General features: G+C 46.1%; 2 protein-coding genes across 2 annotated transcripts in view; both read right to left on the bottom strand.

The window, feature by feature from the left end:
* Positions 1 to 20,154, bottom strand: part of LOC125686408 (uncharacterized) — a 418,931-nt gene that overhangs the window by 381,547 nt on the left and 17,230 nt on the right. Inside the window, exon 2 of the mRNA XM_048930346.1 lies at positions 6,027 to 10,449. Within this exon, the coding sequence (XP_048786303.1) occupies positions 9,241 to 10,449 (1,209 nt within the window). The 3' untranslated portion in view covers positions 6,027 to 9,240. The remainder of the gene's footprint in view (positions 1 to 6,026; positions 10,450 to 20,154) is intronic.
* LOC125686430 (uncharacterized protein K02A2.6-like) overlaps positions 1 to 20,154 on the bottom strand; it is a 377,153-nt gene that overhangs the window by 348,185 nt on the left and 8,814 nt on the right. The gene's annotated exons all lie outside the window — the stretch shown is intronic.

Raw genomic sequence — 20,154 nt, 5'->3', positions numbered from 1 at the left:
TGAATGGTGTGAGATGCTATTTTCCATCCTAAATATTTCCATGAAGAACTGAATTGCACCTTTTCTTCCGCTATTTGTAAACCTACAGATTGGACTGCCTGCCGGATGAACAGTAAAGTGTCCTTTAGACTCTCTTCTTGTTCTGCTGCTATTAATATATCGTCCATATAATGATAAATAAGGACACGAGGCCTAGCTTTTCGTACTGGTTGTAATGCATTTGCTACAGTCAGTTGACATATTGTTGGACTATTAAGCATTCCTTGTGGTAGCACAGTCCCAAGATACTGTTGGGCAGGGCTTTGTTGCTTGATGGAGGGCACTGAGAAAACAAATCGTGGTGCATCTTTTGCATGAAGTTGAATGGTAAAAAAACAGTCTTCTAAATCAGTGACTGCTATAGGCCAATTTGAAGGTAACTTTGAAAGTTAAGGAAGACCAGGCTGCAATGCCCTCATGGGCTCAGTTACTGTGTTGACAGCACACACGTCCTATAAAAGCCTTCACTTTCCACTCTTCTTGAGAATAACAAAGACTGGAGCATTCCAAGTGTGGTAGTAGGCACTATGTGACTGGCAGCTACCTGTTCTTGAACTGGCTCATGTAAATGCAGTGACTTTTCCTTTGCTAAGTGACACTGATCTACCCAAATAGGTTGTTCTCTTTTCCAAGCTAGGGGTATAGGTTGCTGCCGATCAATGGCCCTTATTGAAAATTTGTCTGTAAAATCACGTCCCATTAACTTAAAAGATCATGATCCCTCAAAGTACAGGGAACTGGCAAGAATGTAAGGAGCAGTGTGAGCAGCACGACCATCGGGCCCTTCAAAAGATAAATTTCAGGCACTTTGTTTGGGTTGCTGCAAGCCCCAAACTCCTACAGTAGCAGAATTAGGGTCTTTGAGTGGCCATTCACTTGACTTAATGATGGTAACATCTGCTCCAGTATGTACTAGGCCTAATAACTGTCAGCCGATTATTAAGCATGGTAATAATGGTTTGTCTTTTGACACTTGTGGAGTCCATAGCACGGCAGGTTTGTCCCTGCTCCCAAATCCACCAGTTTGGTTCAGCCATAGAATGAAAAGAGACTAATTGTGCTATTTTTTGGCCTTTGGGAATAAAGCAGGGGGGTGAGGATGTCCATGCCATTATCTTAATCTCCCCAGTAGGGTCAGGATCTGTAACTCCTGGTAAAACAAAAAGTTCCATCAGTGTAACAGAAGAACGTCCTAATAAGAGGGCACTATGCCTGTCCCCAAGGGGGCCCGTTGCACCTGTTGGAATGAGGGTCACGGTTATGTCAGTCAGCGTCACTGACTGGGTGGTGGTCAAATCCACTCCTGCGCTGCTGGCAGTGGCTGGTCTGAGTGAGCTGGCCAGGCAGTGGCCTGCCAATTAGGGACCATATTTGTTGTTACGGTGTGCGGTCTCACGCTCTGCTTCCTGTTTCTTGGCAGATCGAAGGACCATTCTGCTGCAAGGAGTTTAGATCAGCATTTTCTCACCCAGTGTAGCCCCCTCCATCACTGGGGACAGGGTTGAGCTGGAATAGACCTAGCATTTTTATTTGCTCGCTTAGGCTTTTTGCAGTCCCTTTGTACATACCAGGTTCCCCACAATTGTAACACTTCGTTTTTTTGAGCTGTCCCTGCATCAAGTCAGGCTGCCAATGTGTCTGCTAGCAAGACAAGTTTGTGACTTTCCATGCCTACGTCTTGACAGGATTTAATTATGTCATTAATGGATGGATCTGCATTCTTTAAGGATTGTAAAACCTTTCGACGGTCTGCATTGTATTTTCTACTGCTAATTGCTTAAGCAAAGCATTCCGGGCAGCTTAATTTTCCACTTGTCTCTCTAGCATATTTTGTAAACAGTCAAGAAATTCAATGCAGGGTGCAGCATTTTGTTACGATCATTTGTAACAAAATTTTACAATTGTGAGGGGTCACGGATTGCAACCAAAAGACTATATGTAAAGGCAGACTGAATTCCATAATCTCTCACTGACTTTCTTAGCTCCTTCATCACCTCATAAGGCAGGGATTCCCACCGGAGGGGGGGGGGGGGCGATTTGCATGATACAACATAGAAAGGGCTTGCAACATATCAGCATCACACTGTAATATTGCTTCTTTTCTGCACTGCTCTGAAGCACAGTAGTAGGCTGTAGGAAATTTTTTCCTTTCCGCTCCCTTCAAATTATCATCAGGATGGAAAAGGTTTGGTTTGTCCTCTGGATCTACTGGAATAGGACCAAAAAGATCCTCTGGTTCCGATCCGTCCTTGTCTTTAATCAAGTTACATATGGGCAGCAGAGATGCAGCAGCAAGTGACGTGGGCAGGGTGGGGTGGAGGACATCAGCGGCACTGCAAGCATTGGGGGCAGAGCAGAGGGTGGGAGCACTGCAGGGGTCGTGATTTTTCTTCTCCCCGACTGGTGGTGGGGTCAGAGGGGGTTGAAGCCATGGATCGTGCCCACTCCATCTCCACAGGGGACAGTTTGGCACCATGCTTTTCTAAAAGGTTGAGGAGAGGAGTGAATTCCTGCACTCATTCCTTTTTTTTTTTTTGGCTAACAATCATGCCTCAAAATGTGGAGCAATCTCCTTCGGGGGGGGAAACTCATATTACCAACAAGTCAGCAACTTGTTCCTTACACCCCCGAAGGGTACAAACGTACCTTGTACCTTTCTACCAATAAGGCAGTTGCTACTACCACCTGGACAAACTGGGGCTAAACTTGAGATACAGGGCCTAATAGCTTAGGCAAGTATGCAATAGGTTTTCTTTTGTCTCCTTATTCTTATTATTTGTCTCCTTATTCTTGTGTTAGAACTCCTAAAGCAGCTTCTTTACTAACAGTTGCAAAAAGGTGAAATGGTTCCTTTAAGGCAGGCAGTTCTAACACAGGTGCTATGATTAAGTCCCATTTTAATTCTTCTACAAATTCTTTTTCCTCTTTTGTCCATTTTAATATGTTGGGTTCTCCTCCTGATAGTTTGAGATACAGTCTCTTAGTTTTTTCTATATATTCTTCTATTCATAATCTACAGTATCCAATTAAACCTAGAAACTTCTGCAACTCCCTCTTTGCCCCGGGCAGAGGAAGCTGCACAATTCCCTGAATTCTTTCAGAATTTATTCTCCGTTTCCCTTCAAAAATCACATACCCAAGGTATGTGACTTCTTTTTTCACATACTGCAGTTTATTTTTCAACACCCTTAGCCCATGTTCCCCAAGAAATTCAGAAGTTGACTTGTAGTCTCTTCTACTTTAGACTCCTGTTCCACAAATCAGCATATTATACACATACTCTAACAGCTGTACCCCCTCTTCAACCTGAAACTTTTACAAAATTTTCTCCAGCCCTTAATTAGTAAACATAAAAATAAAATATAAAATAATATAATATAAAATATAACAAAAAATAAATCAGGTGATTCCGTGAACCCTTGGGATAAAACAATCCACCGATATTGCTACTTTTGACCCATTTCTGGGTCCTCTCATTCAAGGGCTTCTCGGAGTCTAAAGCACAGGACCAGAGAGCATCTTTTAAGTCTGTTACAATGAACCATTTATGTCTGTGTGGGATCTGACTCATTAAAGTACAGAGGTTAGGAACCAGGGAGTGTCGCTTGAGAACTATTTCATTAATTTTTCTTAGATCTTGTACCAGTCGATAGGTGCTGTCTGCCTTATGTAATGGCAAAATTAGAGTGATATACAGAGTTCCAGAAGACCATTCTTAACCAATGTTTGTATTACAGGCTTTAGACCCATTATCCTTTCTAAAAGTATAGGATATTGTTGCTGTTTCACAGCTTCACTCCCTCCTTGGAGTTATTTTTAAGGGAGTAATTGTGAGTCCACCCTGGTTTCCTTCCCCTGCCCACACCTTTGGATTTATTTATTTTTCACCAGCAGCTGTTAACAAAATGTCAACGGTTTAAGGGCTGGTCCGACCCAGTTCCATGACCAGCAGGGCAGAGGGATCTGCGGATCCGTGCCTCTGGGAAAGGGGAAACAGGGGACCCCAAAATACTTGAAAACAACAGCACTAATCTGAGGTAGAACAAATGATTTTACTAAATATAGTATTAGTAAAATAAAATGAGAGAGAGAGAGTCTGTCTGAATTGTATAGACCTCACCACAATGCTGCGGTGAGAAGTGCAGTCCAGTTCAGTGACTGAAGAACAGACAGCGAAGTGCAGATGGCGAAGCGCAGGCGAAGAAAAGGAATCAGGTGACCTCGCATGGAGTTATATCCCCTTACTGACCGCAAAGCCTCCTGGGGAAATGTAGTTCTTCTCTGTCAGATGAACATTCGGCAGATATCAAACCCAACCCCCCAATGCATTACATGATGTTATGGTGTGGAATACGGATGAACAAAAATCATAAAACCATGACATTCCACCCCTTATTCTACATCACTACATCATGCTTAACACATGGGATTACTGACTGCACTCCCTCAACATCAAATTCCCTTGTGGTACACACTGAACATTCCCGTTTTTCTGCATCACCCACCAGGTGGACCCAGGTCCCTGGGCAAAGACAGTTCCGCGAAGAAGTTTGCCCTTTCCAGAAGCTGGAAAAACCCAAACTGCTTTTCCTAACATGCTCTTCACATGTACTACAGGGACCTTATCTCCCTCTACAATACGTAGGGAGCATGATTGGGTAGGACCGTCTCGACTGATTGATCCTCTGGTGTTAACCAGCCAGGTGGCTTCTGCCAAATACTTCTCCCAGTGCTTAAATGTTCCGCCACCCATTGCTTTTAACATGGTTTTTAACAACCCGTTGTAGCGTTCGATCTTACAAGAGGCTGGTGCATGATAGAGGATATGATAAATCCACTCGATGCCCTGTTCTCTGGCCCAAGTATCCACAAGTGAATTTTTGAAATGAGTCCCATTATCTGACTCAATTCTTTCCAGGGTGCCATGTCGCCACAGGATTTACCTCTCCAGACCTAATACGGTGTTTCAGGCAGTAGCATGGGGTACTGCATATGTTTCAAGCCACCCGGTTGTTGGCTCCACCATAGTAAGCACATAACGCTTGCCATTGCGAGATTGTGGCAAGGTGATATAATCAACCATCCATGCCTCCCCATATTTGTACTTTTGCCATCGCCCTTCCTCCCACAGAGGTTTCATCCTCTTAGCTTGTTTAATTGTGGCGCATGTATCACAGGAATGAATGATTTGTACAATAGCATCCATACTTAAATCCACCCCCCGGTCTCTGGCCCACTTATATGTTGCGTCTCTCTCTTGATGGCCTGAGGTCTCATGGGCCCACCGAGCCAGAAATAATTTACCCTTGTTCTGCCAGTCCAGGTCTATTTGAGCCACCTCAATTCTGGCAGCTCAGTCTACCTGATGGTTATTTCGCTGATCTTCTGTAGCTCTACTCTTGGGCACATGAGCATCTACATGACGTACCTTTATAACCATATTTTTTGTTCGGGCAGCAATGTCTTTCCACAGTTCAGCAGCCCAAATAGGCTTGCCCATTCTTTAACAGTTATTTTGTTTCCCACTGCTGTAACCACCCCCATAAGGCATTTGCTACCATCCATGAGTCAGTGTAGAGATAGAGCATTGGCCACCTCTCCCGCTCAGCAACATCTAAGGCCAGTTGGACAGCCTTTACCTCTGCAAATTGGCTTGATTCCCTTTTCCCTTCAGTGGCCTCTGCAACTTGTCGTGTGGGGCTCCACACAGCAGATTTCCATCTGCAATGGTTTCCCACAATACGACACGATCCATCTGTGAACAGGGCATATTTCTTTTCATTCTCTGGTAGTTCATTGTATGGTGAGGCTTCTTTAGCACGAGATACCTCTTCTGCTGGTGGTGTTCCAAACTTTTTACCTTCAGGCCAGTCCATGATGATCTCTAGGTTTCCTGGACGGCTGAGGTTCCCCATCCGTGCTCGTTGTGTAATCAGTGCAATCCACTTACTCCTAGTGGCATCAGTAGCATGATGGGTGGAGGGAACCTTTCCTTTAAACATCCAGTTCAGCACTGGCAGTCGAGGTGCCAGAAGGAGCTGTGTTTCAGCACCAATTACTTCAGAAGCAGACCGAACCCTCTCACACAGCTAAGATGTCCTTCTCAGTAGGAGTGTCGCGCTTTTCTGACCCCCTGCAGGCTCAACTCCAGAATCCCAGGGGTCGGCCTTGGGTCTCTCCTGAGGCTCTTTGCCACAAACTCCAAGTGGGGCCTTTCTCTCCAGCAGTAGTATAGAGGATGTTCTTTATACCCTGTCCCGTCCATACTGGCCCTAGGGCCACGGCACGGGCTATCTCCTGTTTAATCTGTTCAAAAGCCTGCTGCTGCTCAGGGCCCCATGTAAACTCATTTCTCATTCGCGTCACATGATAAAGGGGGCTTACAATGAGGCTGTAGTTTGGAACATGCATTCTCCAAAAACCCACTAAGCCCAGAAACGATTATGTCTCTTTCTTTTGAGTGGAGGTAGACATGGCAGCAATTTTGTCAACCACATCTGTTGGGATGTGACAACGGCCATCTTGCCACTATATGCCTAGGAACTGAATTTCCTGGGCAGGTCCTTTCACTTTGTTTCGCTTAATAGCAAAACCAGCACAGAGAAGGATCTGGATTATTTGCTCTCCTTTCTCATAAACTTCCTTTGCTGTGTTGCCTCACACAATGATGTCATCAATGTACTATAAGTGCTCAGGAGCACCTCCTTGTTCCAGGGCAGCTTGGATCAACCCATGACAAATGGTCAGGCTATGTTTCCACCCCTGGGGCAAACAGTTCCAGGTATACTGAATGCCCCTCCAGGTGAAAGCAAACTGTGGTCTAGATTCTTTGGCCAAAGGAATGGAAAAGAAGGCGTTAGCAATGTCAGTGGTGGAATACCATTTGGCCGCTTTTGACTCCAGTTCATACTGGAGTTCTAACACATCCGGCACAGCAGCACTCAGTGGGGGTGTGACTTCATTCAGGCCACGGTAGTCCACCGTCAGCCTCCATTCTCCACTGGCTTTACGCACTGGCCATATGGGGCTGTTAAAGGGCGAGTGAGTTTTGCTGATCACTCCCAGATTCTCTAATTGACGAATTAACTTCTGAATGGGGAGCAAAGAATCCCTGTTGGTGCGTTCCTGCCGTCTGTTCACCATTTTTGTAGCAATCGGTACCTGTTGCTCTTTTACTCGTAGCAACCCCACAACAGATGGATCTTCTGATAGGCCAGGCAAAACAGACAACTGCTTAACATCTTCTTTGTCTACAGCAGCTATTCCAAAGGCCCATCGATACCCTTTGGGATCCTTAAAATATCCCCTTCTGAGGCAATCGATACCAAGTATACATGGAGCCCCTGGGCCAGTCACAAGAGGGTGCTTTTGCCAGTCTTTAACAGTCAGGCTGATTTCAGCCTCCAGCATAGTCAGTTCTTGGGAACCCCCAGTCACCCCATGAATATAAATTGATTTTGTCCCTTGGTGACTGGAGGGCATTAGAGCGCACTGTGCTCCAGTGTCCACCAGGGCCTTATATTTCTGTGGTTCTGATGTGTCAGGCCATCTAATCCACACAGTCCAATATACTCTATTATCCCTATCCCTGCCCTGGCTGGGGGCAGGGCCCCTCTATTTGTTACCTCCATTGTCTGCAGCAACTGGAGCAATTACCTTTTTGGAGAAGTTCACCTTTGTGGTTGATTTGTCTTGTAACTCTTTTACTTGTGCTTCAAGTGCTGGAGTAGGTTGCTTATGCCACTTCTTCATATCTTCTCCATGGTCACGTAGGTAATGCCACAAGGCAAAACGTGACGTGGTGTTACTGTTGTCACTTGTTCGAGGAGAACGTCTTCTTTTGATAGCTGAGACATTGGATGACACTGGCTGGGAGGAAACCAAGTTGATCAGCCCCTCCAGTAAGCTGTTTTGGGAATTCTGTTCCTCATGGGATGTTTCTGTTACCACCATGGATTCATCAGCATCAGGCACAATTGATAGTTTGTGTATTATATCTTCTTGTTTTTTATCCATTCTGTCCAGCTTTTCAGCTACTTTTGCAATGGCTGAAACACTAACTCGTAGAGGGCTTAAATATAACTCCAAGTCTTGAAGTTTATTAATCAGTTCATTTATAAGGGATCTTCTTTCCCCTCTGCCATAGATTGCTGCAAATGTACTGGCGTACCTTTCTGGTGCAGTCTTTGTGGATGTATGCCACATTTTTGGTGTACACCTGGCTCTCTCAGGATCATGCTCTTGGTCTGGCTCATCAGGAATGAAATCGGGGCTATGTAGTGTTTCCACCACAGCACATTCTCTCAAATAACGGATGCCTTCTTCCATATCAGCCCATTTCTTTTTCTCAGGCATCAGATCGTCTTTGAAGGGGTATCTTTCTTTCACAGCTAACAACATCCACTTCCAGAGGATGAAGGCTGTGTTCTCGCATGTACTAATACCTCTGTCAATGGCTGAGTCCCTAGCAATGCCACCCCGTTGCCAAGCTTCTCTGCTATCTCTCCACACACTGTTGATCCCATTGTCCCAGCATCCAAGTAACCAGGTGAGAATAGGCTCATTTGGGTGGCATGAGAAGTCTTTTCCGAGACTTTCAATTTGTCACGGGGTTGACCAGATCAATCTATGTCCGTGACAGGGGCGACAGGCCTCTGCCCTCCCCCCCCACCCCAGTCCCACAAAAATGGGAAGGAAGGAAGGGAGGAAAAGAGCAGCGGCAACAATCTATAGAGGAAAACTTATTTTACTATAATATCGGAATACAAGATAACACAATATATACAATTTAATTGAAATTGAGATTAATAAATCAGACAAGATGAGAGAGAGTTCCTGGGACCGATTCAAACCTGAAAAGCTTGGAACGGCTAGGAAAGCATCCTCCAGCACCCACTGCAAGGCAGCAAGAGAGCGCCCCCCCCCACCCGGAAGGGCCAGATCCCGTGACTGCTGTAATGTACAGGGATAGGAACTTGGAACTGGGGCAGTGACACTTTAATGCTCCGTACACTACATGATGTTTTGATGTGGAATACTGAAATCCAAAAACAAACAAAAAAAACCCAAACAAAAACAAAAACATAGAACCATGACATTCCACCCCTTATTCTACATCGTTACATCATGCTTAAAATATATATACATATATACAAACAAACAAAAAATGATTAAAATGCACACATGGCTATATACATAGAATTAGTAACTGCACTCCCCCGGCATCAAGTTTCCTTGTGGTACACATTGGACATCCCCATTCTTCTGTATTACCCACCAAGTGGATCCTGGTCCCTGGGCAAAAACTGTACCACGGAGAGGTTTGCCCTTTCCAGAAGCTGGAAGAACCCAAACTGCCTTTCCTAACATGTTCTTTACATGTACAACAGGGACTTTATCTCCCTCTATGGTGTGTAGGGAACTGGATTGGTTAGGACCATCACGATTGATAGATCCTCTGGTATTGACCAACCAGGTGGCTTCCGCCAAATGCTTCTCCCAGTGCTTAAATGTTCCGCCACCCAGTGCTTTTAGCATCGTTTTTAACAATCCATTGTATCGTTCAATTTTACCAGAGGCTGGTGCATGATAGGGAATATGGTAAATCCACTCAATGCCATGATCTTTGGCCCAAGTATTTACAAGAGAATTTTTGAAATGAGTCCCATTATCTGACTCAATTCTTTCTGGGGTGCCATGTCGCCACAGGACTTGTTTCTCGAGACCCAGTATGGTGTTTCGGGCAGTAGCATGGGGTACTGCATATGTTTCAAGCCACCCAGTGCTTGCCTCCACCATAGTAAGCACATAACGCTTACCATTGCGAAATCGTGGCAAGGTGATATAATCAACCTGCCATGCCTCCCCATATTTGTACTTTTGCCATCGCCCTTCCTCCCACAGAGGTTTCATCCTCTTGGCTTGTTTGATGATGGCACATGTTTCACACTTATGAATAACCTGTGCAATGGCATCCATAGTTAAGTCCACCCCTCGGTCTCTAGCCCATTTGTATGTTGCATCTCTCCCTTGATGACCTGAGATCTCATGGGCCCACCGAGCCAGAAATAATTCACCCTTGTTCTGCCAGTCCAGGTCTATTAGAGCCACCTCAATTCTGGCAGCTCGGTCTACCTGATGGTTATTTTGCTGTTCTTCAGTAGCCCGACTCTTGGGCACATGAGCATCTACATGACGCACCTTTACAACTATAGTCTTTGTTCGGGCAGCAATGTCTTTCCACAGTTCAGCAGCCCAAATAGGTTTACCCCTTCTTTGCCAGTTATTTTGTTCCCATTGCTGTAACCACCCCCATAAGGCATTTGCTACCATCCATGAGTCAGTGTAAAGATAGAGCATTGGCCACCTCTCCCGTTCAGCAACATCTAAGGCCAGTTGGACAGCCTTTACCTCTGCAAATTGGCTTGATTCCCTTTTCCCTTCAGTGGCCTCTGCAACTTGTCGTGTGGGGCTCCACACAGCAGATTTCCATCTGCAATGCTTTCCCACAATACGACACGATCCATCTGTGAACAGGGCATATTTCTTTTCATTCTCTGGTAGTTCATTGTATGGTGGGGCTTCTTTAGCACGTGATACTTCTTCTCCTGGTGGTGTTCCAAACTTTTTACCTTCAGGCCAGTCCATGATGACCTCTAGGATTCCTGGACGGCTGAGGTTCCCCATCCGTGCTCGTTGTGTAATCAGTGCAATCCACTTACTCCTAGTGGCATCAGTAGCATGATGGGTGGAGAGAACCTTTCCCATGAATATCCAGTTCAGCACTGGCAGTCGAGGTGCCAGAAGGAGCTGTGTTTCAGAACCGATTACTTAAGAAGCAGCCCAAACCCCCTCATAAGCGGCTAAGATCTCCTTCTCAGTTGGAGTGTAGCCCTCTTCCGACCCCCTGTAGGCTCGACTCCAGAATCCCAGGGGTCGGCCTCGGGTGTCTCCTGAGGCTCTTTGCCACAAACTCCAAGTGGGACCATTCTCTCCAGCAGCGGTGTAGAGGATGTTCTTTATACCCTGTCCCGTCCGTACTGGCCCTAGGGCCACGGCACGGGCTATCTCCTGTTTAATCTGTTCAAAAGCCTGCTGCTGCTCAGGGCCCCATGTAAACTCATTTCTCATTCGCGTCACATGATAAAGGGGGCTTACAATGAGGCTGTAGTTTGGAACATGCATTCTCCAAAAGCCCACTGCACCCAGAAAAGATTGTGTCTCTCTTTTGCTAGTGGGTGGAGACATAGCAGTGATTTTGTCGATCACATCTGTCGGGATGTGACGACGGCCATCTTGCCACTTTATACCTAGGAAATGAATCTCCTGGGCAGGTCCTTTCACTTTGCTTCACTTAATAGCAAAACCAGCACTCAGAAGAATTTGGATCATTCGCTCTCCTTTTGTAAAGACTTCTTCTGCTGTATCGCCCCACACAATGATGTCATCAATGTACTGCAGGTGCTCAGGAGCGCTGCCCTGTTCCAATACAGTTTGGATCAACCCATGGCAAATGGTCGGGCTGTGTTTCCACCCCTGGGGCAAACGGTTCCAGGTATACTGAATGCCCCTCCATGTGAAAGCAAACTGTGGCTTACATTCTTTGGCCAAAGGGATGGAAAAGAAGGCATTAGCAATGTCAATGGTGGCATACCACTTAGCTGCTTTTGACTCCAGTTCATACTGGAGTTCTAACATGTTCGGCACAGCAGCACTCAGTGGGGGTGTGACTTCATTCAGGCCACGGTAGTCCACCGTCAGCCTCCATTCTCCACTGGCTTTACGCACTGGCCATATGGGGCTGTTAAAAGGCGAGTGAGTTTTGCTGATCACTCCCTGGCTCTCTAGTTGACGAATCAACTTATGAATGGGGAGCAAAGAATCCCTGTTGGTGCGGTACTGCCGCCTGTGCACCGTTTTTGTGGCAATCGGTACCTGTTGCTCTTTTACTCGCAGCAGCCCCACAACAGACGGATCTTCTGACAGGCCAGGCAAAACAGACAGCTGCTTAATGTTGTCTGTGTCCACAGCAGCTATTCCAAAGGCCCATCAATACCCCTTAGGGTCCTTGAAATGCCCCCTTCTGAGATAATCAATACCTAGTATACATGGAGCCCCTGGGCCCGTCACAATAGGATGTTTTTGCCAGTCCTTACCAGTGAGGCTTATCTCAGCCTCCAACACAGTCAATTCTTGAGAGCCCCCGGTTACTCCAGAAATATGGATTGATTCTGTCCCTTGGTGACTCGAGGGCATCAGAGTGCACTGTGCACCAGTGTCCACCAGTGCCTTATATTTCAGTGGTTCTGATGTGCCAGGCCATCGAATCCACACAGTCCAGTATACTCTATTATCCCTTTCCCCCCCCGACTGAGGGCAGGGCTCCCCTATTCATTACCTGTGGTAACTGGAGCAACTGTACTGGTGGTTGATCTGCTTTGTAATTCTTTCACCCGGGCTCGTAGTACAGGAGTAGGTTGACCGTGCCACTTCCCCATGTCTTCTCCATGGTCACGTAGGTAATACCATAAGGCAATTCGCGGTGTATTACCCCTTACTTGAGCCGGACAGCGTTTGCTTCTAACAGCTGAGATCTTTGATGGTGCACGTGAGAAGGAAGGTTCTTCGTCTTTAGTTAGGTGGGCTTGCATACATTTTATCATCTCCTTCATCTCCTTCATATCCTTCGATAGACTCTTTTGATTATCCTGATCTTCATCAAGCGTTTCTGATACTGCTACAGGTTTGTCACGGTTAATCAGTTGAGACACTTGCTCCGTCATCATTCTTGATATTGCAGCAACAGCAGCATGAATGGGGGACAGCAATTGTTCGTAGTTTTGGAGCGTAACAATTAATTCATAAACTAAGGGCGTTCTCTGTTGTGCGTTGAATCTGTCACACGCTGACATTAGTGTAGAGGCATATTAGTCCGGCGCTGTTGTCACGATTTTCTGCCATATCTCAGGCGTTGTCCTCACCTTTTCAGGGTCGCGGTTTTGTTGTGGGTGGTTAGGAACAAAGTCAGGGTCATACAACATTTCCACCACGCCTATTTCCCTCAAATACTGGATACCCTTTTCAACTGTATCCCATTTTTTCATTGCAATCTTCAAGCCATTTTTGAAGGGATACTTTTCCTTCACGGCTGTTAACACTCGTTCCCAGAGGGAAGCAGCCTCATCCGAACATCGACTAATTCCTCTATCAATAGCTGGATCTCTGGCAATGGCACCTAGTTGGCGAGCTTCATTACCATCCAGAGACAAGCTATGGGCCCCATTGTCCCAACAGCGAACCAACCAGGAAACAAGACTTTCATTCGGGCGCCGTGTAAACTCCTTTCTTGAACCTTGGATTTCAGTCATCTTTAGAGGCCGGCGAGTAGTAATATAGACTTCTTCTTCATCACTCTCTTCTGCCCGTCTCTTAGTTTTCCCTTTTGCCTTTCGCGGTGGTGGTTCTGAGGAGGGCCCCTCGCCTAGATCTTCCTCCTCCTCCTCTTCTTCTTCTCTTTTTCGTTCAAGACGCGAAGACACTCGTTTCCATTTCTTGCCCTCCACAGGAGCAACCGGTATTGTTACTGGTGTCTCCTGTGATCGATTAGATTTGACTTGGGGATTTTCCCCTTTGGCTTGAACCTCAGCTCGGAAACTCTCTCTCTCCCGAATGGTATTATATAGGGCACGGTAAGCACAAGCCAAACCCCAAATAAGTTGTACCTCCTTAGATTTATGTAAGCCGCATAGTCCCTGACCCAAATACTGGCTTAGTTTCTCAGGATCCCACAGGTGTTCAAGAGTAAAATCCCATGACACTGCAGGTCCCCATGCTTCTAAGACCTTTCCTAAACCTCTCCATATTCCCTGCCAGTCATCATTCTCTAGTTTTGGAGGAGACTCCTTATTACAAATACGTTGGAGTACATTCAGGAGAATTGATGACACAAACAAGAACATGAGTATTAATTCAAGATTCGTAAAACGTTTGACAAACCGAGAAGAAAACCCGGAGACTGGTCTGAACATTGTGTTGTTTGTAAAATTAGCTATTCCATTTGGGATGTAGTTGTTTGTGAAATTAGCCATTCCATTTGGGATGTAGCTGTTTGTGAAATTAGCCATTCCTTCTGGGATGTAAATGTCAAAATTCAAATCATACCACATTGCAAGTAGGTAAAACATAGGTGTCTCCATCAGTGCCCTTAGGTAGTTATATATGAATGCAATTCCACAACACACAAGTGTGAGATGGATTATTGGCCAGTAGGTTGTGAGTAACACCATTGCTTTAAATCCTTTACCCAGCACCCCCACGATAACGAGTGGGTTCATCACTGGTGCTTGCTAAAAAGGGGTTAATGAATTGAAGCTAACAAGAGGAGGGAAAAAAAAAGGAAAAAAGGCACTACTCAGACTAAGTAGTGCTCAAAGTTTACAAATATCCCAGAACACTGGCAGTACGCCTAATCTTTCAAGGTCAGGTTTTCCAGCACAGAAACCTGAACTACTGATAATGCTCCCTAACGAAGCTCTCTAAGAGCAGAGAGAAAAAGAGATTCGTTCAAAAAGCTAAAAAGCTAAAAAGCAGTTGCCCCACGTTGGGCGCCAAAATCTGTCACGGGGTTGACCAGATTAATCTATGTCCGTGACAGGGGCGATAGGCCTCTGCCGTCCCCCCCACCCCAGTCCCACAAAAAATGGGAAAGAAGGAAGGGAGGAAAAGAGCAGCGGCAACAATCTACGGAGGAAAACTTATTTTACTATAATATTGGAGTACAAGATAACACAATATATACAATTTAATTGAAATTGAGATTAATAAATCAGACAAGATGAGAGAGAGAGAGTTCCCGGGACCGATTCAAACCTGAAAAGCTTGGAACGGCTAGGAAAGCATCCTCCAGCACCCACTGCAAGGCAGCAAGAGAGCGCCCCCCCCACCCGGAAGGGCCAGATCCCGTGACTGCTGTAATGTACAGGGATAGGAACTTGGAACTGGGGCAGTGACACTTTAATGCTCCGTACACTACATGATGTTTTGATGTGGAATACTGAAATCCAAAAACAAACAAAAAAAAAAACAAACAAAAACAAAAACATAGAACCATGACACAATTTCATTCATTTTCAGAGATCGATCAACAAAGGTAACGATATCTTGCTCACCTCTTCCTCTTTCAGGACTTCTTCTTGCCCTCGTAGGCGCTGGTGACCGTGGTCTTACTGAGGGCCCCTCCCCTGGACTCAGGGGTGCTTCTCTTGGACCTCGGAGCTGCTCCTCTGGACCTCTTTCCTCCTCTTTATTCCTTTCTAACTTAGTCGAGATTCGCTTCGTTTTCTGTCCTCTTACAGGGGCAAGTGACATCAATTGTGGTGCCTCCTGTGGTTGATCAGGTTGGTCAGTTCCAATGCTCTCATCCTCCAGTTCAGCTTGGAGCTTGTTTCGTTCCATTATGAGCTCAGACTGGAGGGTGTGTTGTTGAGATTGAAGATTGTCGAGTTCGGATTGCAGGGAGTCTCTCTCAATTTGGAGGGCATCTCTCTCAGATCAGAGGTTTTTCCTCTGGAGCAGGAGACTCTCTCGCTCATTTTCAACTGTTTCCCGAGACTCTCCCTTTCAATTTCACAAGCTCTCGCACTCTCGCTCTCTCTCTCCCTCTCCAGGATAGAATTGAATAAGACCCGATAAGCATTAGCCAGGCCCCAAATAACGTGCTTCCTCGGAACTGCCCAAGCTGCAACATTCCTGCCTTAAATAGCTGTTTAGACTCTCAGGGTCTTTCAGGTGTTCTGGAGTAAAGTTCCATGAGACTGAAGATTTCCATTTGTCTAAAGTCTTTCCCAGACCTTTCCACACTCCCTGCCACTCAGTATTCTCCGGTTTTGGGGAGGACATCCTCAAAATATAATAAATACTAATACTGAGCAAAATGATCTCCCTGAATGTATTGCTCATAAGTAATGTGACTAGGTGTTCATTCAAAAACTGCATAACAGGTTGAATGGTGAGACTGGAAACCTTAAAAATCCCCAGTCCTGTAAAATTAACAGCTGTCTCCAGAATTGTATGCCACATTGAATGAACATGCCAGGTCCATATTTCCACCCATGTTTTCAATTGATTGTATATGCCGATTGCTCTGTAGAGCAAGGTGGCAAGCTTAATTAATGCCCAGTATGTTTTGAGCATTAGGAAAGGAGCAGCAGCAGCATGCAGCCCCTTAAAAGTCAGTTGCACAACACAAAGCATTTTTTTTTTTTAATTTTTTTTTTATTTTTTAAAAAACAGAGGCAAGATAGTAAAGCTCACAGTTTACAAATATCCTAGGTTATTGGCAGTCCGCCTGGAGTTTTCAAGGTCACGTTTTCAGAAAGTAGCAGTGAAACAGATAAGCTTTCCCAATGAAACTCTCCAAGAGCAGAGAGTCTAAACAGCTAGAAAGCAAGTGGTGCCCGCATTCTCCACCAAAAATGTCAACGGTTTATGGGCTGGTCCAGGCCAGTTCCATGACCAGCAGGGTGGAGGGATCTGTGGATCCACACCTCCGGGAAAGGGGAAACAGGGGACCCCAAAATACTTCAAAACAACAGCACTAACCTGAGGAGGAACAAATGATTTTGCTAAATATAGTATTAATTAAATACAATGAGAGAGAGAGAGAGAGAGACTGTCTGAAATGTATAGACCTCACCACAATGCTGGGGTGAGAAGTGCAGTCCAGTTGAGAGACTGAAGAACAGACGGCGAAGTGCAGATGGCGAAGCGCAGGCGAAGAAGAGGAATCAGGTGACCTTGCATGGAGTTATATACCCTTGCTAAAAGCAAAGCCTCTCGGGGAAATGTAATTCTCCCCTGTCGGACAAACATTCAGCAGATATCAAACCCCACCCCCCAAAGCCTTACATGATGTTATGGTGTGGAATACTGATGACCAAAAATCATAAAACCAAGACACAAATTCATTGACACCTTCATACCTGTTCCACAAGTTTTCAACTGCAATCCTAATTTAACTATTAAATCTCTCCCCAGTTAATTTGTCCCCACTTCAGGCACATAAAACAATTGCACTGTGACTGTTCTATTTTCCCATTTTAATTCAGTAGTCTCAAAAAGTGAAACTATAATTCCTGATCCCTCTACCCCTATTATTCTTAAGATGTTCCCAGTTAAGTTTCAGTACTTTATAAGTTAAAGATAACCAAGAATTGATCAAACTGTTCTGCTAATCCAATAGAATCTTCCATTAAAGATTTCATTTCCCTTTTAAAATTTCTCATCCCTCCACTAATAAGTAAGGAGTTCACATACCCTATATCTTCTGATAACACTGTATATAATCAATGGATATCAAAATACTACAATCACAATATAATCAAGAGAGTTAAGCAAAGTGGACAATAATGACAAAAAAAAATAAATGGAAAACTTATCCTTATTCTGGGGTCACCTACAAAACACCAGAAGAGGCAATCTGCAGAAAAAATCCTTACTCACTGGTAACCAGCTCTTAAATAGGTCTTAAATAGGTGAATTGCCTTCACCTGTGCTCCTCTGGCTGACTCATGGCTCGCCTCAGGTGATCAATCAGAGGTTCAGGCAGTGACTCAGCAGGTCCCATACACTCCACCCCTTCACAGCATGAACCAGTGATCAGGTTAACTAAAGGGTAAGCTTTCCCTAATACAGAGATCCGCTATATTGCGACGCTTATACAATTTTATCGCGACGTGTGTTGGTACAGTTCAAGACGAGTGATGATCAGTGGATGTCCATACTCTTCTATGGGCCAGTGCACGATGATGTGACTGGAGGCATGAGGTGCTGAGGTGCAGGTCCGTTCTATGTTCCATCAGTCCCATGCAGACCATCACGTGGTGTTGTACGTGATCTGACAGCAACACTGGAACACTTGATGGCATTTTGTTCCTTCCGGTGATCCTGAAGGCTCACAGACTCACGGGGAGTAATACAGATGTTTCAGAGGTACCAGGAGGGGAAGGTCTGCTCTCCAGGGCAAGATACAGGCCGTATTTCTATCCTGGGTCAACACTTCCGCCTGTACTGGGGCATGTCCTGGCCGCCTGTACCACACCTTTTGGCCGGATGTCTGTGGCTGCATAACGATATCAGGCACCAAAGGAGGTGTCCTGATCTGCCACAGGGACATGATGGGGGTCCCTTTAGCAGTAAAGTTTGGAGTGTTGACCACAATATCAGTAGGCCACATACCTATTACTGGAGGGACTACTGAGCCTCCCACCTCCAATAGTCTCCCCCAAGGTGCAAGTAGGCCACACCACTTGGGTCCTACCTGCACCGTCCAGGGCCATTTTATTGTATGGGTACCCGGCTCTAAATTCTCAGAGGCAGGGAGCAGAAGATTATTTTCATTACCAATCTGGGTTCTTACCTGATGATCAGTGCCCGTAATTTGGATCCTAAGCGGGGTGGCCCATGTCGTCTGCAGCATTCTCAGGGCACTGGGTCTGCCATCTCGAGGTCTTTCATTCAGGTCCCGCAGGGTTTCATACAGTCTTTTCTTCCACCCCTGCAGGGACTGGGAGTATGTCTTCAGGGCAGCCTCAAGAATACCGTTATAACGTTCGATGAGGCCTGCCCCCATTGGATTATATGGCAGGTGGAATCGCCATTCAATGTTATTTTCTTCTGCCCAGCGCTGTATCGTTGCACCAGTAAATTGAGTCCCTTGGAAGCTCTCGATGACTTGAGGTGTCCCGTAGGCAGACATCAGTTCAGTGAGTGCCTTGATGGTATATGCCTGGTTTGCTCTCGGTACTGGATAGGCCTGCAGCAGCCCACTTGCAGTGTCGACACAGGTCAGGGCATATCTTGCCCCCTCGTAGCGAGGAAAAGCCACAATGTAATCGACCTGCTATCGCTGGAGAGGATTGTGTCCCCTAGCAAGATGGGCTGTTGATTCGGGCAACGATCTCGGTCTCATCTTGGAGCAAGCGTCGCAATCTTGGCATGCCTGGACGATATCAGATAGTTGTATGGGCAGTCCCCATGCTTTAGCAGCTGCCCACATTGTCTTTTGTCCCGCATGCCGTAGCTTCTGATGTAACCAGCGGGCAATGTTCTCAGATGGTGAATTCTCAATCCATCAAAATCGAGCCAGTGTGTCGGCTTCATCGTTTCCCGGTGACTGTAGGGACTGATGACCAGAAACATGGTAGACACGTACAGTCCTGTGTTTAACCGTATTCCATATCACAGAATCACGGAATCACAGAATTGTAGGAGTTGGAAGGGACCTCCAGAGATCATCGAGTCCAACCCCCCTGCCAAAGCAGGTTCCCTACAGCAGGTCGCACAGGTAGGCATCCAGGCAGGTCTTGAACATCTCCAGAGAAGGAGACTCCACCACCTCCCTGGGCAGCCTGTTCCAGTGCTCCATCACCTCACTGTAAAGAAGTTCTTGCACATGTTTGTGCGGAACTTCCTATGCTGCAGTTTCCAGCCGTTTCCCCTTGTCCTGTCTCCACTCACCACTGAAAACAGTCTGGCCTCGCCATTCTGCCCCCCACACCTTAGATATTTATAGACCTGGAACAGGTCCCCTCTCAGTCTTCTTTTCTCAAGGCTGAACAGACCCAGTTCACTCAGCCTTTCCTCATAGGAGAGATGCTCCAGGCCCTTCACCATCTTCGTGGCTCTCCACTGGACTCTTTCCAAGAGATCCTTGTCTTTTTTGTACTGGGGAGCCCAGAACTGGACACGGTACTCCAGATGAGGTCGTACCAGGGCAGAGTAGAGGGGGAGGATCACCTCCCTCGACCTGCTGGCCACGCTCTTTTTAATGCACCCCAGTATGCCATTGGCCCTCTTGGCCACAAGGGCACACTGCTGGCTCATGGCCAACCTGTCGTCCACCAGGACACCCAGGTCCCTCTCCGCAGAGCTCCTCTCCAGCAGGTCATCCCCCAACCTGTACTGGTGCATGGAATTATTCCTCCCCAGATGCAAGACTCTACACTTGCTTTTGTTAAACCTCATCCAGTTTTTTTCTGCCCAGCTCTCCAGCCTATCCAGGTCTCGCTGAATGGCAACACAGCCTTCAGGCGTGTCAGCCAATCCTCCCAACTTCGT

The sequence above is a fragment of the Lagopus muta genome, chromosome W (assembly GCF_023343835.1).
Source record: "Lagopus muta isolate bLagMut1 chromosome W, bLagMut1 primary, whole genome shotgun sequence".
NCBI classification, from domain to species: domain Eukaryota; kingdom Metazoa; phylum Chordata; class Aves; order Galliformes; family Phasianidae; genus Lagopus; species Lagopus muta.
The sequence above is the reverse complement of the archived record's forward strand: the minus strand, read 5'-3'. Positions and strand labels throughout refer to the sequence as shown.